We start from the raw sequence: 24,870 nt of genomic DNA, 5'->3' as shown, positions 1-24,870 counted from the left end.
TGTAACCTCCTTCCAGTACAGATATATGCATTGATGACTCTCATAATTAGTTCCTCACTAATTATGTTACAACAAAACAACAAAGTGCAAGGGAAAAATTAGTTCCTCACTAATTTGTGTTCACTAATTAAAAGAATTAATGTAGCAACAAAACAACAAAGTGAAAAATTAATTGTTACAACCATTTAAAACTAATATTATTACACTCATATTTTATTATTCAAAAATAATAATATTTTGGCTCATATCTTTTTAAAATAAAAAATAATAACCTTCATCAACCTGTGTAACGTTTGAGAATTGCTGCAAGAAAACCATGAACTTAGATTAATATTTCTCATGCCGTGCCGTTACGGCACAGGTTATTTCTAGTTACATACATATGACATGAGTTTATATACTCAACCCTTTGCTCTCTCAATATATAACTCTCAAGTCTCATCTCTTGACTCACACACTATCCATACACCACTCATACATATGCTATTAAGATCTACATTGATCTAACCAATTTGAATCTCAAATTTGAAAAAGACTAAAATCACATAAAGATAATCAAATTGATTCTTACCTGAACTTGATAGTGTAACTGTTTAGAAAGTCGAATCAACAAAGAACTTAATAAAATAAAAAAATCAAAACAAAAACCAAGCTAAAGTCACCTCTTAGCTCTCAGAGCTCCTTACATGTAGAGAAACGACTAAATATGCTTCCAAAATCCTAACAATCAAAGAAACAGAAATATAAAACTTACGTAAAACGAGATAGAATCGAAATCGAACAAAACTAAAACGAAAAAAAAAATGTAACAAAATAAAGAAAAAATCTTCCGGGAGACTTTCAGTTGATCCTTCTGAAAACCCCTCTCTCAAATCCGAGAATCAAGTACAGTAAAAACTCTATATATTAATACACTTCGGACCTAGAAAAAGTATTAATATATAGATGTTATTAATATATGGAGGCTATTGTCTATATGATTTTACAAGTTGGAACCAAATTTTTTATTAATATGGAGGATCATTTGGATTTTCATACTTCTGGGAAAAATATTTTTAACTCTGCAAGAAGATTTTCGTCTTATTTAGCCTGATTCTCAAGTAGAAGGTCAGCGGATCGAGTATACTCCTCTTATGTAAATTTAGTTTAAGTTCTTAATGCTCTTCTTTCCTATTTGAAAAAAAAAAAAAAAAAAAAAGGGGGAAAATATCGTTTGGTCCCTTTTTAGGTGGGCCCATGTCTGTTTAGTCCTTTGGGAAAACGCCTTTACTGTTTGGTCCATAATTATTTAAAAATATAAAACAGACAAAAGTACCCTTACGTGTTAAGTTTTACTTATTTTCTTGTAGCAGTTCATTCGTCAAAATGAACTCATGTTAATTTCTACTTATTTTTCAGAAAACTTATAAACCAGAGTTCATTCCAGAAATGAACTCCATATAAAAACCTAAAAAAAAAAACAGAGTTCAATCCAGAAATGAACTCCATATGAATCTTCATCTTCATCGATTTCATCTTAAGCAGCAGCAACAAAACACATAAATCTTCATCTTCAAACAACAACAACAGATTTCTAGGGTTTGATGAGTTCATCTTCAACATCAACATATTTTTCTAGGGTTCATCTTCAACAACAAACACCAGTAGAGAATCATATTTGACGAGTTCATCTTCAACAACACACAAGTTCATCGTCGTCTTCATCAGCAGATTTGAATTCGTCATCTTCAAACGCCGTCTTCATCTTCAACAACAAACAAACACGAGTTCAGATCTAAAAAATCTTCAAACAAACGTCGTCTTCGTCGTCTGCATCTTCAACAACGACGAGTTCATCTTTAAAAGATGCAGCAGAAGATCAAATATTCAAAAAAATTGTTTACATCTTCAAACAGTAACAGGAAGAAATATAAAAAGAAAAAAGAAAAAGTGAAATTCTAAATCTGAAAATATAGGAGAGAGAAAGTAAATCTGAGAATGATTTCTTCTCTCTTACTTTTTGACTATATATATGGTCATAATCTAAAATGGTATTTCTGCCACTACAAGATGACAATTACATCATCCATGACATCACCCTAGGACCAAACCATAATTTCTAGGACCAAACTACAATATATTTTCCCAAATAAGACCAAACAGACATATGACTGAGTCAACTGGACTAGACTCTCTCTAATATATTATTCCTAGGACTATATGGTAATTCCTACTAAAAAAGAAAGCATTAATAACGACTCTTAAAGAACGACCTAATGAACATCACTTGAATGACCACACCCCTTCACGTCTTGGAAGAAAATTAAATAACTCCGTGTGGCGACACTATCTGAATTGGGCTCCGACTTCATGGTTTCTATGGTGACAGGACAAGCAAGAACTAATTAACAAGCTCAAAAGAGCCTAAACTGCCAAAACCTAACTGAGTCATTACAGATCTGCAAGAAGTAAGACTGCATCAAAGCCAACCCCCAAACATTTAATCAGTGTGAAGGCTAAGTACATAAAAACTGTTCTAATATGCTGGTACAAACCTGTGAAAGAGCTGGACTTCTGCCATAACATACCCTCATCTGACATTTCATAAAAGTGCACCTTAATTGCAAAATAAATATATTGAAGAATGTTCCTTTCAAATCAATAATATGTGAATAGCTGAAAATCAGTACGAAGTCTGATTACAGATCCAGCACCCCTTGGTGATCAATTAGTAAGTTGACCAACTTCACAAGAAGAGTGCCTAAAATGGAGATAGACATGGATGCCATAATTTAGAATGTATTCCGTGAATAGCACAATGGCTTTACATGTACCACCATCCCACCCCACACCACTGTCACCACCATCAAGAAGAAGATTTTACAATGGATCTTAGATGGATCCATCCCACCCCACACACCACTGTCACCACCATCAAGAAGAAGATTTTCCAACAGATCTTAGATGGATCCATAGGACCACTAAAATAATTTCCCCCAAATTATCACAATCCCCACGTTCACAGAAGGGTTTCTTGTAGAAACTTAGTTCCACTGCTGAATACACAATAACCCCACTTTCAGAAGGAAAAAAAAAAGATCAAGTTCATTATTCATATATATCCTATCAAACAATCCTTCCATAATCCTTCCTTGAGTTGGATGCTGGTGGAATGTTGGTCACTGGATACCCAGGCCTCCGTCCTAAAACAACATTTATTGCAGTTATGTGACATGAACATTACTCAAGAAAAATAACATAAAAAAAGGATTAGGAACACGCTATAATCGAGACAAGTGAAAATGCAGCACGCCTAATGGAACATACCCCATGGCGACCCGTTAGGAAGTGTGTTATTGCCTAGAGAGTGTGAGCCAACATTGTTATAGATTGGAGGTGGCCGAACCTTCTGATGATTCCACTCACCACCACGAGCAAAATTTGGCGGCACATAATTAGATCGATGACAAGGTGGTGGATGCTGCCCAAAACGACTAGGAGAGCTTTGTGCGGAATGAGGTGTGAACTGTGAAGACATAATTGGACGGCCATGCCCCGCATGCATATCATGCGCTGAAGAGGAGCTCGCATCTACTTGAGGGAATGCTTGATTTGTTAAGAAGTTTCTGGATCATCAGAAGAGACCAAGAAGCATTAACAGTACTTGAAGAGTAATAAAGTTCGAACAAGACATTTCACGAATCACACATCTTAACAGACGATGTGTTTAAGTCTCCTAAAGAAAACTATGTGCATGTGAACTAGAGAGAGATACCTTGGAATCTCTGACCCCACCATATATGCATACAAATCATAGCAGAAATTGCAATGCTAAAGGATGCCACAACATTATATTACCTTTGATTGGGTATATGTGAGTTCATATGTGTCTGGTAGGTGTTGTTAAACCTTCCCATGCCAGCAACTGGAACAGCAGGATCTGGGGGATGACTAATGTGCATGATATTGGTAAATTCAGAAACCATAGAGCCCACATCAGGACCATCCTCTTGCAGGAGTAATTCTTCGCTGCAAATAATATATGTATATAAAACTATTAGGGTCGACAAACCATGAGAATTTTCCAAGTGCATGATTACATAACCAAGAAAAAGTACTAGCTCTTTGTAAGTAGCTCTAGATAAAAAGGTATGAAATGTGAGAAAAACCTTGATAATAATTTACTCATCAAGAATATAATTTAAACACCACAAATCAACACACCAACCAAATCAGTATCTGAAGCTGTTAAGGTTTACCTATAATTGGGGTCCCAATCTCCAGGATCAGGTAGCGAACTAATTTCAGCCTTTTCATTTGTAGACTCCAAGCTTGGGCGATACGGCATGTTGGAGTTCAGTTGAGGAACAGACTGTGAAGTGCCAGATGAAAATCCTGCATTGAATCTGGCATTTCCTCTCAAAGGCCTCCAATTAGGAACACTACTGGTTGATTGCATATTCCGAGGAGAACCATTAGTATGCCCACGAGAGCTTCCCTCACCGTAACTACAGCTGGCACCATCAGTATGATGCCCTTGCCAGTGCGTTGTATCTTCTTGAGGGGGTAACGAGTGGGACCCAGGATGTCCCCAACTTCTCCTCCTATTATTGAAGTGTCCAACAGCAGCCATTTTGCTTAAAGGTGATCCATGAACACTTCCTCTTGCTGGGGAAGTTGGGCCGAACTTTCCTGAAGATCCAGTGGAAACTTGAGTATGGTGATTAGGAGGTGTAAACTGTGAGGGACTCACACCTAGAGACATCGGCCCAAAGTTTCCTGCGGATGGACTGACACCAAGTCCTCCATTCCCATGAGAAAGTTGAGAAGTTCTCCATCTAGCATCAGAGCTAGCTCCAGCGATTGGCACTCCACCACCCTGAGCACGGATGTTCAGACCAGATGGACCCACAGGAGAATAGTATGCATATACACAACTATCATCGCCATAACTTCCATAGCTGCTGCCAAGTCCAACTCCTTCGTTATAACTACCATGGCTTCCCAAGCTGCCATAGCTACTAGCATTCTGTGGAGCCACCTGAAAGTTATTCTGTGGAGGCCCTCTATTAATGCTTAACACCTACAAGTTCCAAACAATCGAAGGACTTTGAACCTGAATCATTTTAGTTACTATAAAAATAAAATTTGAAGGACAGGATCACAGCAGGGAATCCTTTTCAGGTTCCCATGACTTCCAAGATATAAAGTAATAATCATACAAAAAAGAGGCAACTATCTGACCTGAGGTGAAAGACCTGCAGCAAACCAGTGACCACCACCAGGGTGGTGGTCCACCTTAAAATTCTGAGCTACAGGCTACAAGGATACAAAAAATTAGGTACACTCATGCACTGAACATGGGTGACTGTAGTTAATGAGCTCGTAAACTCAGCGTAGAATCTTTACAAAAATAACAAAACTGATGATGAGTGATAAAAATACACCTACCACATGAGGGGTCTCCGGAGAAGGCCTATACGGGCTTGTGAAGGGTTCTCCAGTCATAAAAGGATGTTTTGAAGCCTGAAAATGAAGGAATTTAAGCAATGTGATACACAAAATTAATCCACTAGCAAATACTAAGAAACTATGTAGGATAAGGAAAAGGGTGTTAATTAAAGTGAGCTCACGAACTTGCAAAGGCGACCACCTCTTTGCTGGATCAAATTCAATGAGACCCCTCAAGAAATCAATCATTGCTAAACGGTTTATACTTTCTGGATGACAGTCAGAAAAAGAACGAGAGAGCAATAAGCTAGAGTTAGTGCGATATATTTACTGAAACTTACTTTATTACTACTCATTAAAATATGGAAGCTGAAGCTAACCTCTGGATATCTCTTCCTGAGGTAAGTTATTTCTATATGGGTAGTTTTTAACAACCTCCTCAAGCTTCGTATACTTGAAATACTGCTTCCCTATTGTTGCTTTTTTCAGCGTCCTCTTATGTAACCACCAGCCAGGAAATAAGAATAGTGGAAGAAGAGGCAAAAACTGTGTAAGTGGACGAAGGAAGAGAAAAGACTTACAGCTTCATATTCCTCTGCAGTTAATGGTTGGTAACCACTTCTTTCACCCATGCAGATTACATCATTCTCGAAGTTGTGGCCACTTCCTATGCGCTTAAAGAACTTAGACGTATTTTTTGCCTCCTTCAGTACATGATCAGGTGGTTGGCCTCTACATAATTCCAAAATGATACAGAGAGAAGAACAACTTTTATGTTGGTACAGCAGGAGGAATATACAAATATTAAGGTAATAAAACATTTGCTTCATCTTACTGATGAACACGTAGTTGCAAAACATACCCAAGTGTTGTTATCATTCGTCTGAGCAGATCAAACTCCGACATTCCCGGAAATAGTGGCAATCCTAAGAACAATTCCGCAACTATGCAACCGAAGGACCACATATCTATTGCAGTATTATATCTGAAAGATGTGTCAAGGATCCCTCTAGAACATATTACCTCAACATGAGGTCCAACACAATAATAATAATAATAATATTAAATACTGATAGCCATGCTTTTCAAGCCAATACAAGCATGACAGATACCTTTTTTTTGAGTTTGAATTTATGGAGAAAAATGTTGATCTGTTTCCAGGAGTGAGATGTATGTTCATTTATCTTGAGCAGAGCATGTCAATTAACACCGTACCAGTCCGTCCAAAAATAATCAGATGACATAAATACCCTCACTTTCCTAACAAACATAAAGATCAAAACAATAGTAAAAATGTAACTTCAACAAAGTTATTTTCCTTTTTCTGAGAAATCTCCTCCTCTCCTAAAGTATTTCTCTTTCTAAAATGGAGAGTATATATACATATATGACATTGATATATCTTCTTCCACTCCCTAAAATGGAAAAGTGGGTCACAAGCTTCTACATTGCAACCTTAAAAATAAAAGATATTGAATATTACTTCTTTATTTTCAGTAAAAATAAAGAAGTAGATATTAAAGGCGAACGGAAGGCTACTAAATTGAGATGGAGACGTAAATCAAGATCCATAATCAGACGAGCGGATACATATTTATTGAAAATGGACTTAAACGCAAGAAGCAAACACAGTGGAATACGAACAATGGTACAGGAAAAGAATAGAAAATCAATGTAACAAGCATGTGCATGGTAGTGCACTTTCACTATTGTTGATTAATGAAAGAGGACTTCATCTAAGAGGATACTGATAACCGAGAAGAACTTCAGGGGACCTGTAGTAACGACTCTGCAGCAAAACAAAATAAAAGGCTCAGACTGAAGCCATAGATGATGCATCAATCACCTTAGCTTTGTATACAAACCACATCGACATAACTGAACAGTAAAGTCAAAAACTGAAGCACATAAATAGAGATGAAAACCTGAATGTAAGAATAAACCGTTCGATCCTCTCTACAAGCTGATCCAAAGTCGATGATTTTGATTTCTCCAGGCTTTGATCTTGTTAAACAAAAAACGAACGGTTAGATTTTACAGAGTGGACATACTTGAACAACTTAAGATCTAAGGTGGAAAACAAGTACTGACCTCGTGCACAAAAGAATGTTTTCAGGCTTCAGATCACAATGAATGATGTTGGCATCTTTCATTAATACTAAGGCCCGCAGGATCTACAGAAAAGAAAAAAGGATAGAACGTAATAAGGACATGCTCTATGGGAGCTTCAGTATAAGTAACCTATGACGAAATCATAAATTCAAACATAACGCAAAAGAACAAAGCTACCTGTCTCGCAAAAACTTGGACAATGTTCATTGATAGTCCTCTAAAACTGTTCATCTTCAGGAGCTCATACCTATGTAGCGACAGAGGTTTCATTGACATATGTCAACATAACATAAAAGGCTAAGCTACTTATAATGCTTATTGGCATTGAAAAAACATCATGCAATAATTGAAATGCACTTAGAAGCTTACAGGTTTGAGTCAAGCAATTCAAAGGAAATGCATAAATGGTTTTGGAACTCAAAAAAGTCCAGAATGCGAACTATGTGGTGTTTATCCTCCGGATCAAATTTTGTATTTAGCTGCCACAAAAGGGATACTTCAACTAGTGCCTGCTGAAAATATGCTGGTTGATTCTTTATTATCTTTAAAGCAACATGACCTTTCAACTCTTCGACCCAGCACTTAGCAACTTGTCCAAAAGTCCCATGCCCAAGCATCTCTTTGACGATGTATCTATAAGATGATAAAAGCAACAAAGCACTTGTTCTAAAATGCAAACTAAAACTTTTTTGGATCCTTTAAAACTTAAAAAGATAATTTATGACAAGTTCATATGACAATGTAAAGCAAATCAGAAAAAAATAATGTCTACTAGTATTATATAAGCAAATCAACTATCTGAACCAAGACCTTCGTTGTGATTCCATGTGGAGCACGACAAAGTTCACACTCAAGATCATATCTGAATTTGCATTATCATATCCACCGTTGCTAATACCAACTGATGGGGTGGTTAGGAACCGCTTTGGATTTAATTCTTCATTATGCTTGAAATCTGGATTACATGTTTGGTACGTTTTAACTATGTCTTTAGTTAATCTGGTGATGAGCTGCACATGTGAAAGCTTCTGTCAGCATGAATCAGTACAGGAGTATCCACTTTACAAGAGAGAGATATTAGAGAGACTATGTAATCTGAGCACTGCAGTTATTCTGGGACACTTTATTTTCAAGCAACTAAGGTGAAGCAATTTCAGGAAAGTAACATACACAAATTTGGCAGAAATTAAAAGGTGAGAATTGTAACTACTTGATGGATTCCACCACTGATGGGAGATGAATAGCAAAGACACCCACTATCACATAGCTATAGAAGCAAATATCACTTCAAGGGCGAGTCAAACATTTAACACTAAGATAGTAATTGGTGGTTGCATTTTGCTACAACTACTTTTTAAATGTTTCTTTGTGCAAGTTTTGATGCATGTAATGAAGACTTTAACATATAGTTGGACTGTTTTTATCAAATACTATGCCTACGTTAGTGTCTGGGGTAAAATTCTATGCTCCCGTGTGTTCATACTTATAAGTTGCATCTTCCTGATACAAAAAACAATGACATGCATACACACCCAACCCATGGCGCTTCTATCATGTTAAACAGCGGGGAAAAAAAAAAGATTAATGCGAGTCCCACTCCTAGATTTGTTAGTCCTCTCTCTGGAAGTTACTGTTTTTTAGAAAATATTAAGGGAAAAAAATGCTTTTGTTCCTTCAGTTCAAGCACAATTGATTTTTTCTCGTAGCACAGTTGAAATATTGGATAAGTGATGACATTTCAATCCATCATTTGGCTTTAATGAGATAGTGAACTCAGTACTAACAATCAACTTATGAAGCTAATCAAAATCAAATACCTCAAGGAAGAACAATCCAGAACTGAAATTCACAAATTCTGAGTTCTAATAATCACCAAAATAAAACTAACCGGTTTTCGTGTAACAAGGCTCGCACCATTCTGTTTCCGAGAAGTTTCTCCACCATCCATTATTGGCGAATACCGATGAAAAGCTCTCTCTGCAGGTTTCCATGGCGACTTCACCCCAACTTCGCTCCTAGTACTTGTATCATCCATGACGAAGAGCAAAAGAAAGTATCAAACTTTTCAAAATTAAACCCCAAAATCTTTGGTAACTAACGCCTCCATATTAACATTAACCCTAAAGCAAATAAAAACTCATAAGATGAGTAATTTTTGGTTTTTCCTCTTTCTATCCTTAAAACCATGCATGAAATTCAGAAAATTTAACCAGAAGATTCTAACCCCATCAATCATTTGTATCAATCAATCAAACATTTCCACCCAAATTCTACAGAAACAAAGAATTTGACATGCAAAAGATTGAAACTGAGAAACGATCAAAAACACAATAAAATTAAACAATTTTGAAATTACTAGGGTTTTGGTAGAAGAAACTCAATCATCATCAAAATCAAAACCTAAATTGATGGAACAGATTTTAGATTGACGATGATGATGAGAGAGAGAAAGGTAAGGACGGGAAATTTGGGGTTAGGGGAGAGAGAAGGTCTAGAGAGAGAGTGTGCGTGTGTGTTAGTTTTTCTTCCGCCTCCGTCTCTTTGATGAGAGAGAAACTCTTAACCAGAGTTTGGGTTTAATTTAAAATTTATTTATTTTAATTTTTAAGCAGATTAAAAAAAATTATTTTATTTTTTTGAAGCATAAAATTTATTATAATAAATTTAGTTTACAACTTGTCACAAAGTCTTGAAATAAAATGTGATAAGGATGGGATTGCCTGGTCCCAAATTTTGGTTGAAAAATTTCCTGCTTGGCTTCCATCCGCTGCATGGTTTGTTAATCCGTCCGCTTCTTGATTTCCTTCCCTGTAGTTGTGTTGTATAGCGACTTGCGGGATTTGCCTAAGTCTCATTTTTATTTCTTCGATCAGTCCTGTTATGTGTCAAAGTGGTGAGGTAGTTGGTGTGATGAACCTTAGGAGGTTCTCTGAGTTTGTTTCAAATAGGATTCTAGGCCATTGTCTCTCTGATGCTATTCTTGAAGCCAATAGTAAGGCCCATGTTTCTGCAGTTAGTGCTGTCGTAATTCCTAGTGGTTGAGCCATGACTATTAAAGTTCGTGCATCAGAGTCTCTACAGATGAATCTAGTTCCTGCAAATCCCGGATGTCCTCTGGCTGGTCCATCTGTGTTAATCTTAATCCAGTTGATATTCGGAGTGGACCAACCTACCAATATTGTTGATGTTCTTTTATTTGTTATCGTGTTGTTGAATGTTGGTGTATCTCCTGGTATGATTGATGGTGAAGCGTGCAGTGCCCAAGAAACTTCTTGTTGGTTTTATTTCCTATCCAGATATATCCTACTCCCTCCTTCCGTAAAAGAAAGAACTTTTTTTCCAATTTTCACAATTTTTAAGGAAAGTATGTGAGAGAGTAACTTTTAAAATTTATTTCCAAAACCACCCTCAACAGAAATCCTCAAAAAAAACCATTTAATTACCACTATTATCATTAGTATGGGGAATGATAGTTTTGGATGTTCAACCTATTATGAATGAAAATACTTCTTTTGTAGATACAAAATTTAACACTTTTCCGGAAACGGAGGGAGTATATGTTATCTTTGACTTCTAAATTCACTTTAATAAGTGTAGTTTTCACAGTTTAATTGCCCAGGTACTTTTAAGCTTAAGTCTTATGGCCATCTTCACAACCCTTCCTAACCGCACCCAGACTTAACATTGTTGTTTCATTTTTGCTCGATGTTAAGGCGATCATATGACGAGCATAAAAGATTTTTAATAAATCTCTAAACAACTCATTGGTTAAGCGTGTTGATGATGTGTTATGAAACCAGAAAGTAGAGAAGAAAAGAACACAAAACAGAGAGGATCCGAAAAAGAGAATTCTATGTGTAGTTACAAAGTTTTAGGGATTTATTTTAAAGTTCTGATACTTAGCGCCCAAGTAATAGGGTCTCATTAAAGTGGACATCCATATAATAAACTCTCATTTTTTAATACTCCCCCTACATGACTACTCTGTCTAAGTCATTATAAACATATCAGGAAAACTCAAAAGAGAAAAACTTGAAATTGTATAAGCATGTAAAGACTCAAACAATGTTAGATACGCATGTGTTACCTCGTTAAAACCTTAACAAGGAAACCTCGGTAGGATAAAACCTTAACGAAGAAAAATAGTACAACATGGTAAGTCTAGAAGAATACACCTTGTATGACGGAGCTCCCATGATGAGTGCTGCAGTAAATTCTTGGCTTACAAATCTTGAATCGATGTGATCCAATTAGAATAACTAATTTCTTGAGTGCAAAAGATTGTAATACTTTCTTGAAGAAGCCTTCTTTGGTGTTACACAAGCGGTGTTGTCTTCGAATGATAGTGTGAGTATTCTTGCTCATTTAAATACATTGAGGGCTTTTATCATGGATTGCTAGCTTCTTGGAGATGATTTGCATAATTAGTTCATGTAGTTTTTTCCAACAAAGTGCCAAAATGCAGATACATTACAATACATGAACAAAACCGTATTTGTGATTAAATGTTATGTGGTTCAGAAAGACATCCAAGTTTTTAAGAGATGATTATGTTTATTTGGTACAATCAAATGTGGGCATCCATTTAATAACTGAAATTATACAACTCCGTTTTGGATGACCACCATACGGATAAATTTCCTCACAAAACCTTGCCAGTAAAATCTAATAGGAAAAATTTTGGACGAAGAAAAAAGAGCACAATATCAACATTTTGAATGAGAATTCAACGTCAACAAGATATTGCCTTGTTAAAGTCTTGTCCGGAAAACCACGTAGGACAAAACTTGAAATGAATGGAAAAGAGAACAACTTTTGAATTTTGATGTAAATATAGAAGCTAACTCAACTATACGAGTATTACAGGAACATGAATCAAAATAATAACAAAGGTTCATATCATACAAAGAAGTTTTATGCAAGCATATATAATTCTTAAACTACATATAAAAAACTAGATGACCGCTGCTACGGTGGGACAACCGGCCGAAGAAATCGGCGAGAAAATATCATTTTTTCTGATACGACGCAATTGCGCGAAAGTATCATTTTTCCTGACACGGGATAAAATATCACTTTTCTTGAAACGGAAAATTAGCCGATGCATAAACCAATATATGATTGAATAATGCGTTATGCATCCTCTGAGGAGGTTTGCATAATGGGTATGCATTCAATTTTCGAAAATTGTGCCTAAATTGGAAGTATCACTTTTTTTTAGCGGAGGGAGTACATTGTTTTATTAGTTGCGGCGGAATATAAGTTGATGCACACACCAAAATATGGCTACATAAAGTATTATGTATCCTTTGTGGTGGTTTGCATAATGAATATATATTTAATTTTAGAAAATTGTGCCTAAAGTGATAAACACCTCCGAATTTTTCGTAAAAACTCTAAATTTGATATTGTTGTTTGTACTCATTGCGTCGAGTTTTTTAATACCATTCCAACGAGATAAAATTTATAAAATTCTAAGGCACTGATTTTTAGATATGTTATATTAAAGTTTGGTTGCCAATTATACCCCTGAAAAAATAAGATACACAAGGAGTTATAGTAATTGGAATGAAAGGGAGGGGCAATTTGGAAATTTCGGGGGTATGGCTCCAAATCCAATCTTTTTTGTCAAATTGGAAAAAAAAAAGTCATGTCCCATTTGACACAAAGTCACCATATATAGAATCCTACCTCGCTTCGCTTGGTCGGCCTAATTAAGATTTATGTTGGTTAAAGTGTGAATTTTAGTGTTTTTAAGGACGCCTAAGGAGACTTATAAAGCTAATAACATCTACTAATTAATCTGGATTTCTGGTTTTGTACAAATTTCTGGGAGCACAGAAAGAATTGTTAAACCTAACATAATCGATTAAAGTGTGGCTGCATGAATATAATTTGAATCCTCCATGGATTACAAATTTAACTACGTTTTCTGACCACATTTCTTGTGTAAATGCAGTACGAGCCCTTCAAGTACTACCACTCCAAATGCATCATATAAGAAGAGCAACATATATAATTGAACTGATCCCAAGGTTTGATAAAAAAATGAAACCCTCGAATCATTTTCACAACGATTATAATTCTTTCATTGTGCGTTGTGACTAATACCTATCTGTAATTTTCAGGCTTGGCAATTTTAAGGTGTTAAGTGTTGGACCCTGAATTGCGTCAATCGACAAATTATATTAGCCCAACCTAATTTGGATTGTACGCCAATCAATATGTCGATATTCCTCTGCACAGGGATTACCAACCACCATCAATTTATTTTAGTAGCTACTATAAATGAATATTCTACAATCTTTAGCTTACTACGATCCCATATAAGTCTCAAGTGTATGTATATGTTGAAAAATTCAATCAATTACTGGTACCAGTGCCATTTCCGGAAGTTATAATATCCTCATCTTCCAATGAGGAGATATGACATATGATTATGTGCATCACGTTTGGTAGTCTCAAATAGAGCACTACACATAGCCTATTATATGGCGATATGTGCATGCTAAGTGTGACTTCCTTTGCCATTTCAAGAGGAATAAACTTATATAAAGAAAAATGAGATATTTTCACGCTTACCATTAATGACATCCTTTTTCGATTTGATCTTGGTAGGAGAGACATTTGTACAACTTTTCAGTTAATTCACCTACTTCTAGTAACATATAATCTCCCTCACATCATGGCCGAAATATTTTATCTCATGTACCAAAAATTCAAGTTTCATAAAGTATTATCCTATCAATTCGAAGACATGTATACTTATAAGAAATTTTGGATTTTAATAGTACTGCCATATTGGACTGTAAAAAGTGACTTCAAGAGCTATAAAAATTATGTCCTTCAATAAAAAGTATTGTATCATACTTAACATACGAATTCAACCCAACCATGGATTTTATTGGTTACAACCAAAATAAAATAAAAAAATATGCAAATAAATCTCAAAAAAATATGACTTTTAAGCTCGACAAGATAATCATTTACCTTCGAGTGAAATTATGAACACTTTCTTATCAAAAGATATTAATTTCAAGATCGATTCAGTCACTACGAGGAGTGATGATATAATCACAAATCGTCGGGTGCGCATCCGCACTAATCAAAGTAAAGTGGAACAATTTCAAAATATGGAAATTAATACCATAGGGAAAAAAATTTGCTCAATATCCTTCGGAATCCAGCAATTCCCCGTTTCTTTGATGTTTGCAACGGATAAATTTTTGATGTGGGTAATAAATCGATATGGAGCATGTGGGACAAATAGAAACATAACAACTGGCATTCTGTTGCAACTGCTTTTTACTAGGTCTTATAATTGAGTAATTCAGTCGCTCTAAGAGGTGGGTGGTTTGAGTTCTGAATGGTGTTTGAGTACATCCCCCCTTTTGTTAGAGATAGAGTCTGAAGGTATTCTTGGTGGCGTTTATATTTTTATAAAACCTAAAAACCATATGACTCAAATTACTCAAGTTATATTGGAAAGAAGGTGAAAGACCACAAATACGTTCTATTCAAGGAATTCGAATTTGATAAATTTGTTTCTTCTTGTAATTCGTTTTTTAGGTATATAGGAAATATTGACATACACAAATGTTTATTATGAAAATGTCGTTCATAAGAATTACACTGGTAGATTTGTACTTGTTTATAGAAACTGAATGTAATGACCAGTCCCTTCACTGATATTGTCCCTACTTAGCCACTGCGGGTATACGACAGTGTGAGGTTTTCAACGAGCATTGTTGTGGTTATCCATCAGCAACTTTCCGGGAGGTCACCCATCTCTGGATTACTCTCGCCCGAGCACGCTTAACTGCAGAGTTTTCAGCTAACTATGGAGCTATATGTTCTGAAAAAAGCATCGGTATAACGTAGACGTTCCTTGCCTCTTATGAGACTAGTAACTGGCATAACCACCCAGCATACTCACCAAACCCGAGCACAGGCGAACAGTTCCTAGTTGTATCCCAACTCGATATTGTCCCCACCTATCCACTGCGGTTATCCAGTAGTGTGGGAATTTTAATGGAGCTACTGCGGTCATCCAGCAGCAGCTTGCCGAGAGGTCACCTATCGTGTGACTACTCCTGGCCGAGCACGCTTAACTGAGAAGTTTTCCCCACATCTCAATTAATTGAACCCATCATGCCTCAGTGTTAGGAAAGGAAAAACAATTACTTATATTCCATTCGGCCAACCATTGTCGACTATCGGGATCATACACTAAACGTGGGGGAGATTTACTTCCATTCGACAAATCAAAATGGTAGTTGGAAGGAAGATGGAAAGACCTACTTCAATTATACTCAAATGAGGCAGAATGAAATCCAAATTATTGAAAATCAAAATCTCATGGATTAAGAATGTTTAAGTTGAAAAGTTTTTTAAACCGTTATGCATAACAAATGAATGAAAATAGGATAACAAAAAAAGCCTATTTGTTCCCTGAACATTATGAGGAGCGCGAACGTGTATTTGTGTTGTGGATACACGAACATATGACTGTGAGTCTGTAATTTTATCAAAACTTTACATAACTCTCGGTGGATGTCGTATTCCAAAGAAAGCCTAAATGGTTTTTTGGAGTATTGAAGGTAAGAACCACAATATATTTCCATCATTTTATTTATTATCATTATAAATTTTGAAATGGTGAATGTATTAAACCAGTAATTACATTATTTTCAGTATTGGTGGTATACTTACTTCCGTATTTGTTAACCTTATCTTCACGATAACACTAATATTTTTCCGCATACGGAAGTAACATTTCGATAATTGGATGTCCGGTCAGATTGAGGATGGTCAACATGTTTCCATTGTTTAGAGGATTCAACAACTATGTAGAAGAAGTAACATTATTGTCATGTCGTATCAATCAATACTTGAGTATGAAATTATGGAAGTCCATAGTATACTACTGTTGATGGTGGTTTTTAGCTTAGGGTTAAAATCGTAAAACCGCACATCTGACATGACGTCACTATGACCATTAGCGCATTTAATAGACCAATCATCATGCCTACGTAAGAATTACCAGTGTACCTTTTTTTAATGTGTCATGTTCCACGGCGGAACCCTTCACATTGACCGACATCATCTATGCCAAACACTAATTCTCATGCTACCGTGCCAATGACAAACCACGCCAGCCACATCTCCGCGCCAAGGCATGCCAACTATGCCAGCCGCATCACCGTGCTGGCAAACCTTGCCAGCCATGTCTTCGCGCCAAGGCATGCCAACCATGCCAGACGCACCACCGTGCCAATGGCAAACCTTGCCATCCATGTCTCCGCGTCAAGGCATGGCAACCATGCCAGCCGCACCACCGTGCCAATGGAAAACCTTGCCAGCCACGTCTCCGCCCCAAGGCATGCCAACCATGCCAGCCGCACCACATGTGCCAATGGCATGCCGCGCCTAAGCCATGCCATGCCGCGCCTAAGCCATGCCATGCCGGCCTTCCCTTCACGGCTGCCAAAACGAAGGCGTGCGACAATCAACAGCCACCCTTCCATCTTAGATGCAAATCTCAGTCGTCCAAGGTCACCAACCAACGCATGGTAACCTTTGGCCCAACGACAAAACCCTAATTTGGCCGCGCCTAAAACATGCCAAGGCATGCCGACCATGCCACATGTGCCAATGGCATGCCGCGCCAGCCACCTTGCCACGCCTAAGCCATGCCATGTTGGCCTTCCCTTCACGGCTGCCAAAACGAAGGCGTGCCACAATCAACAGACACCCTCCCATCTTAAATGCAAATCTCAGCCGTCCAAGGTCACCAACCGACGCATGGTAACGTTTGGCCCAACGCCAAAATCGCAGTTTGGCCGCGCCTAAAACATGCCAAGGCATGCCGACATGCCACATGTTCCAATGGCATGTCGCGCCATCCACCTTGCCGCGTCTGAGCCATGCCATGCCGTCCTTCCCTTCACGTCTGCCAAAACGAAGGCGTGCGACAATCAACGGCCACCCTTCCATCTTAGATGCAAATCTCAGCCGTCCAAGGTCACCAACCAACGCATGGTAACCTTTGGCCCAACGCCAAAACCCTAGTTTGGTCGCGCCTAAAACATGCCAAGGCATGCCGACCATGCCACATGTGTCAATGGCATGCCGCGCCAGCCACCTTGCCGCGCCTAAGCCATGCCATGACGGCCTTCCCTTCACGGCTGCCAAAACGAAGGTGTGCGACAATCAACGACCACCCTTCCATCTTAGATGCAAATCTCAGCCGTCCAAGGTCACCAACCGACGCATGGTAACCTTTGCCCCAACGCCAAAACCCTAGTTTGGCCGCGTCTAAAACATGCCAAGGCATGCCGACCATGCCATATGTGCCAATGGCATGCCACGCCTAAGCCATGCCATGCTGACCTTCCATTCGCGGCTGCCAAACCGAAGGCATGCGACAATCAACGACCACCATTCCATCTTAGATGCAAATCTCAGTCGTCCAAGGTCACCAACCAACGTATGGTAACCTTTGGCCCAACTCCAAAACCCTAGTTTGGACGCGCCTAAACATGCCAAGGCATGCCGACCATGCCACATGTGCCAATGGCATGCCGCGCCAGCCACCTTGTCGCGCGTAAGCCATGCCATGCCGGCCTTCCATTCACGGCTGCCAAAACGAAGGCGTGTAACAATAAACGGCCACCCTTCCATCTTAGATGCAAATCTCAACCGTCCAAGTTCACCAATCAACGCATGGTAACCTTTGGCCTAACGCCAGAACCCTAGTTTGGTCGCGCATAAAACATGCCAAGGTATGCCGACCATGCCACATGTGCCAAGGGAATGCCACGCCAGCCACCTTGTCGCGCCTAAGCCATGCCATGCCGGCCTTCCCTTCACGGCTTCCAAAACGAAGGCGTGTGACAATCAACGACCACCCTTCCATCTTAGATGCAAAATCTCGACCGTCGAAGGTCACCACCGAGCCGACAAGTCTCCCAAGCTCAACTTGCCAGACAACAACAACATGCTACATGTTTTCCATGAAAATACTCGAGACATCAACATATGTCACAAACTGGGGGATGCTCATTGGATATTGGTTTGGCAGTTTACAGCGTGTGACGTACACTACGTCTGTCACAATACAGTGTCATAAGGATGAGGCGGTTAGTAAATACAGGGAGTAATGGTAAAACGCTTTCTTTTATGGAACATCAATTCCAGGCGTTACCAGTTACCACCTCCTCCCATTTACTTATCTGTTTTCTATTTCTTACGAGACCAGAGTACGTTTCACTTCGACTTGTATAAATAGGTCATACCTATTTCCACCAAACAACAAGTTCGGGTCAGGAGCATACAACACTTAGAAAAATATTTGCTAGATTTCCCATTTGTTAGCTTCCCACTTTCTGATACAAGTCGTAAAACAACTATTATTCTGGTCTCAACACTCTCTTCGCTTCCCTCCACAAAACCAACCCTTCTCATTCACTTTGTGACCGAAGCAAGTCTGGAACGGCCATTTCTTGGTTTAGGCCGGATTTGTACAGATTGATCTCTCTAATATAAAGTACTCCCTTGCAGTACATTGTTTAGGGTTTAAATTTGTTTCTCACCCACACACCCGAAATTACCAAAATCAGCAGAAACCATTTTCACCTTCAAACAATTGGCGACCACAGTGGGAGGTAAATCTCTCGGTTCCAATACCAATTTCAGAATACGTTTCTCTAACTCAGGAAGATGGTTGGTTTTAGGGCTGAATCCGTGTCCTCAAGTTCCATTCGGGCGAACGGCAATGTTCCTTCTCCCAACACAATATCCAATAACGCAATCGACGAAGGAATTCTGAGGATAACCGACTTGGCACGGATTCAGGAGATCCACACCAAGAACATGGATCTGATGAAAGAAGTGATTAACATCATGCTGGTCTTCCTCATCAATTTAACGGCGGAGTTGAACGATCTACTTGCCCCGGAAACTCCAGCACTGGGGACTAACATCCCAGACGATTACTCCCAAGTCAACAACATCACTACCAATCAGAAACCAGTAGGCCAGGAAGCGTCCTCACTGGTGGAAAGTTTATGTGAACTCTTACATCTTTCAAGAGATCAACGGATGGAGACGTTCACCGCCATCAATCGAATAGCGTTAAATGCGCCCTTGGTTCCTTCACGCTTGGAAACATCAAGAACGCCAGAGATGTCCATCAACAATGTCACGTTTACCGACGACGACATGATGGCAGAGGAAGGACATAACCGGGCCCTACACGTCACGACTCGTATCAAGGACGTGGAATTCAAAAGGTCTCTCATCGACACGGGAGCATCCTCCAACGTTGTTACCCTCAGGACACTCAAAACGGCCAGGGTACAACCTAACGAAGTCGTGCAACATTCCACTACAATGACCGATTTCGAAGGCAACCAAACCAGCACGTATGGGTACATCAACCTGAATCTATCAGTAGGACCCGTCCAGTCAAAAGTGAGGTTCGAGGTAATCGAAAAGGAACCACATTACCACATGATAATGGGAAGACCATGGCTCCACGACAACAGAATTATTCCTTCGACGTATCAACAATGCTTGAAAACCATGCTGAACGGAGAAGTCGTTCGCGTAGCTGCGTCGTTATCTCCATATGCACCGATCTGCGGCATGGAGATTTTTGAGCCAAGGAAGGGCATGCGGGCCACATCCAACAAGACTCACCACACCCCATTACCAAAATGGACGACCATTGAAGGATCCGATGGTCTTGCACCGCTTCACGGACAAACCCGATCTCGCATCACCCCTTCGGAAGAGAGACACGCCGGCCCCCACCTGCCAAGACAGAATTTGGTTCGCACCCATACCAAACAAGAACAGGCTTTTATCATGGGCCATGATGAAAAAGGGAAAATTGTATATCAGCGCCGCTGTTAGCAAGTAACAGGAGAGACTACCACACAGTCTCTCCGACCAATGGAACGCAAACGCAGTAATACGCCGCAGGAGGAAGAACTTGATGCACCACGACAGCCACAAGACGGTACCAACTATACCACAGACGAACTTGAGGTTGTTAATATCGGAAGTGAAGAATCCCCGTGACCCATCTCGATCAGCTTGACTCTGTACGCAGACGAACGCGTAAAGCTGGTAAACCTTCTCAAGGAATATCAAAACGTATTCGTATGGACATACGAGGAAATGCCTGGCTTGGATGAGAAGCTGGTCACTCATCATTTACACGTGATACCCGGATCCAAACCGGTCAAGCAAACCCCGAGAAAATTTCGGCATGATGTGGAAGAACAAATTAAGGTAGAAATTCAAAAGCTACTAGCGGATGGTTTCATCAAGCCAATTCACCACACTACTTGGCTGGCCAACGTAGTCCCGGTAAAAAAGAAGAATGGCCATATCAGGTGTTGTGTCGATTTTAGAGATTTGAACAAATGTTGTCCTAAAGATGACTTTCCGCTTCCCAACGTCGACATGCTGGTAGACGCCACCAGTGGACACGGTATGTTTTCTTTCATGGATGGATACAGCGGCTACAACCAAATAAAGATGTACGAACACGACGTAAGTAAGACGACTTTTCGAACTCCTCTTGGAAACTTTTACTACACTGTGATGCCTTTCGGTTTGAAAAACGCTGGTGCCACATACCAATGCGCCATGACCATCATTTTTCACGACATGATGCACAAGCAAGTCGAAGATTATGTAGATGACATAGTGGTCAAGTCAAAAACTCGGGCAGCCCATGCGGAGATTCTACGACAAGTATTCGAAAGATGTCGCGAGTACAAACTGAAGATGAACCCGTTGAAGTGTGCTTTTGGTGTCTCTTCGGGAAAGTTCCTAGGTTTCCAGGTGATTGCCGAGGGAATTAAAGTTGACCCAGTCAAAACACACGCTATCCTCACAATGCCACCATCACGAACCGTGAAAGAACTTTAGAGTTTCATGGGTAAAATAAACTACATTCGCCGCTTCATACCAGGATTGGCTCAACTCGTTGCTTCGTTTACTCCCTTGCTGAGGAAAGGAGCAAGCTTCGTCTGGACCACACTACAACAGAAGGCGTTCAGTAAGATTCAGGAAACGTTATCTTCCCCAGCCATCATGAATTCTCTCATACAAGGAAGACTGCTACACCTCTACACTGCTTTTAGTGACACTGTTGTCGGAGCTCCCCTCACCCAAGAAGATGACGAAGGGATTGAGAATCCCATTTACTACTTTAATCGAACTTTAAAAGATGTCGAACTCAGATATCCCAAAGCGGAAAAAGTGTGCTTAGCTTTGATTCACTCCATACAGAAATTCAGGCATTACTTACTTTCTAATAAAGTGGTGTTGATTCTAAGTCCGATCCTGTGAAGTTCCTCCTCTCAAAACCGACCCTGATAGGAAGGCCGGCCAAATGGCTCCTCCAAATATCAGAGTTCGACATAACATGCGCTTCCCCGAGAGCTATCAAAGGGCAAGCAGTTGCGGATTTACTAGCAGCGTTTCCGGGAGAGAGCACCATGACACTACACGAGGACCTCCCTGGAGACTTTCCGGAAATCTCTTTCATCCAAGAAGAAACATGGCTACTATTCTTCAATGGCTCCGCTACCCCTAACAATGGCACTGGAGGATCAGGTGTGGTTCTAGTATCCCCAGCCGGTGAAGTCTCCTCGTACTCCTTAAAGCTAGATTTCCCCAGCACCAATAATTCAGCAGAATATGAAGCCTTTCTCATCGGGCTGTCCTTGGCTAAACAAGCTGGAGCCACACGTCTGGAAATAAGAGGGGATTCTAAATTACTTGTCAACTAGGTGAATGGAGTATACGCATTGAAGGAAGTAACCTTGGCCCCATACAGAGCTGAGGCACAAAAACTACTAAACTACTTCGCCGACGCGACCATAACATATATTGGGCGCAGCGGCAACCGACAAACTGATTGCCTAGCCACGCTAGCATCGAAACTGCAATTTGAAGGTTTTGAGGAAATCCTGACAATGAAGAGACGAACCGTGGCTTCAACATGGCTTTCATAACCCGAAGAGGATGAAGTCGATGACTGGAGAACACCAATTATCCAAGAGCTTAACAACTCGCTTTCCCAGGGAAAGGTCAGTCTTAAAACCTTACAAAATTTCTTCATGCTCCGAGGGGTGCTGTACCATCGAAACCCAGACGGTTCCTTGTCAAGATGCCTCGGAGAGGGATAAACACAACAACAACTCAACCGCGTCCATGTTGAAGTTCTGCGGGCAAACATTAGTGGTAACACTCTATCGCCGTTTGAAACGCCTTGGATACTACTGGCCAGAAATGGAGGCTCAATCTCGGTTACTTCAAGGAACCTGTTCTAACTGTCAAGCGCCGCCGCATCAATTAGAAGTTTTCAATATTGGTCACGCTGGGGACTGGCAGGAGCCATACACCCATTACCTTCGTGACGGTATGCTCCCCCACCAATAAGAAGGAGACAGTCAAGATAAAACAAAGGTACGAGAGATTCGTATTCCACGAAGGAATCTTATATCGTAAAATCTTTGGAGGAAGTTTGCTACGATGTTTGAACGAAGCAGAAATCCCAATCATGCTGAAAGAGATGCACGAAGGAGAACATCAAGGAAAAGGGAAATTATTCCTTCAGATACACGAGAAATACTACTGGCCAACTATGGAGGATGATGCAGCTGTTTTCGTCCAGAGGTGCGAAAAATGCCGAATTCACGGAAACCTTATCCATGTACCATCAACTCCCCTGCATTCAAAAGCAGTTTGTGGCCCTTTTACAGCTGGGGACTCGACATCATTGGAAAGATCAACCCGCCGTCCTCAAAGCATCACGAGTACATAATAACAGCAACCGAATATTTCACCAAATGGGTCGAAGCCATACCTTTACGGGGGACTAATGGAGCCACAATCGCGACATTCATTAAGGAGTACATTATCTACCGATTTGGCGTGCCTAAACACATAATCACCGACAACGACACTCCTTTCGCAAACAAGCAAGTGTGGGAATTACTCGAAGAATATGGAATTAGGCAAGTCTTCTCCACCGTGTACTACCCCCAAGGGAACAGACAGGCTGAGAGTACTATCAAAACTCTGATCCGAATCCTCAGTCGGAAAGTGCACGATAATCCTCGGACATGGAACGAGCAACTGCCAATGACACTCTGGGCATATCGGACATCACCAAGAAGTTCCACTGGTGCCTCTCCCTACTCCCTCGTTTACCGCGTAGATGTCATCCTACCAGCAGAAGTTAAAATCCCATCAGCTAGGATTGTCGAAGCAAGTGGAGTTCGATGGGATGAAGCTGAAACATTGAGCGCCAGAGTAGCATAATTGGACACTATAGATTCCAGAAGATCCAAGGCAGAAGAGCACGCACGAGCATACAGAAATAGGGTTTCCAGAGCATATAACAAAACAGTGAAGCCTCGGGTTTTTCAAGTGGGAGATTTGGTACTGAAGACTGCCAAACACGTTCAACAAGACGCGTCCGCACCAAAATTCTCCGCAAAGTGGGAAGGGCCTTATATAGTCACGAAGGCGTACAACAGTAGGTACTACAAGGTCATTAAAGAAGACGGAGGAAAATTGGAAGCAGTCATCAACGGAAAGTGGCTTAAAGCATATTACGCCTGACCACCACCTCGCGCCCCATATCACAAATACGGATAGCCAGGCATCTTTCCACTTTTCTTCCACATCTCAATTATCAAGTTCTTTTCCTTTGTTTGATTGAAGCGAATCAATAAAATTCTCTTATTCTTTAAAAAAAAAAAATCGATGCAAATAAAAAGGGGGGCAAACATGCTCAATACTCATAAAGAAACCAAACATCTCGCAACTACATAACATAGAAAAGCCCATCCAACAGATTGTAATCCCTCGAAAGCATCATCTTTGACCGGCTTTGATACCTTTCAGTCTTACTCTTCAAGTTCTGGATTGACTCTTCCACCTTCTGTAACTCCATTGCCAGAGCTTTCGCCTCTTCCAGAATATCTTTCGTAGCAGGAACCAGGCCAGCAAGAATACCGGCTCTGTCGACCTTCACAATATTAAGACGATGTCGCAACCATCTAATGTTGAACTTCAGGGATTCACAGGTAGACACCATGTTCTCCCACTTTTGAATAGTTGGTTCTGCGACAGCACGTATAGACATACTTTCAATTTCTGCGACCATTGGCAAGAGACAATTCACCGTGGAAACTAAAGCAGACAAACAATATTGCACTACACTCCTGATGGCGATGTGGCCATATATCCTCCATATATTTGTGTAAATAGGCACGAATTATTTCCGCACCAGAAACC

The 24,870-nt window shown here is 39.9% G+C and overlaps 1 protein-coding gene across 2 annotated transcripts; it reads right to left on the bottom strand.

Annotated features, from left to right (window-relative positions):
• Positions 1-2,596: 2,596 nt before the first annotated feature.
• On the bottom strand, positions 2,597-10,101 carry LOC113301697 (dual specificity protein kinase YAK1 homolog). 2 transcript variants are annotated; one of them, XM_026550486.1, is made up of 17 exons: positions 9,457-10,101; positions 8,353-8,552; positions 7,912-8,175; positions 7,720-7,789; positions 7,522-7,604; positions 7,356-7,434; positions 7,179-7,219; positions 6,293-6,415; positions 6,012-6,162; positions 5,811-5,925; positions 5,617-5,699; positions 5,431-5,505; positions 5,224-5,298; positions 4,239-5,062; positions 3,838-4,008; positions 3,307-3,605; positions 2,597-3,182 (listed from the first exon to the last, which is right to left on the bottom strand). In XM_026550486.1, the coding sequence occupies exons 1-17, from the start codon at positions 9,484-9,486 to the stop codon at positions 3,106-3,108; spliced, it is 2,760 nt and encodes a 919-aa protein (XP_026406271.1). In that variant the 5' UTR covers positions 9,487-10,101; the 3' UTR covers positions 2,597-3,105. The 2 variants fall into 2 exon arrangements, with proteins under 2 accessions (XP_026406271.1, XP_026406270.1); XM_026550485.1 differs by having other exon boundaries at positions 9,431-10,100.
• Between the last annotated feature and the right edge of the window lie 14,769 nt (positions 10,102-24,870).

Source organism: Papaver somniferum, chromosome 8 (assembly GCF_003573695.1).
Source record: "Papaver somniferum cultivar HN1 chromosome 8, ASM357369v1, whole genome shotgun sequence".
In the NCBI taxonomy this organism is placed as follows: domain Eukaryota; kingdom Viridiplantae; phylum Streptophyta; class Magnoliopsida; order Ranunculales; family Papaveraceae; genus Papaver; species Papaver somniferum.
Note: the sequence above shows the minus strand (reverse complement) of the source record. Positions and strands in the feature narration are given on the sequence as shown.

Excerpts from the sequence above, each read along its gene's own strand:
- LOC113301697 (XM_026550485.1), bottom strand. The coding sequence starts at position 9,577 with ATGGATGATACAAGTACTAGGAGCGAAGTTGGGGTGAAGTCGCCATGG. Across the intron at positions 8,553-9,430 it reads GCCTTGTTACACGAAAACCG|CTCATCACCAGATTAACTAA; the intron begins GTTAGTTTTATT and ends TCACATGTGCAG. Across the intron at positions 5,926-6,011 it reads CTGCAGAGGAATATGAAGCT|AGGACGCTGAAAAAAGCAAC; the intron begins GTAAGTCTTTTC and ends TGGTTACATAAG.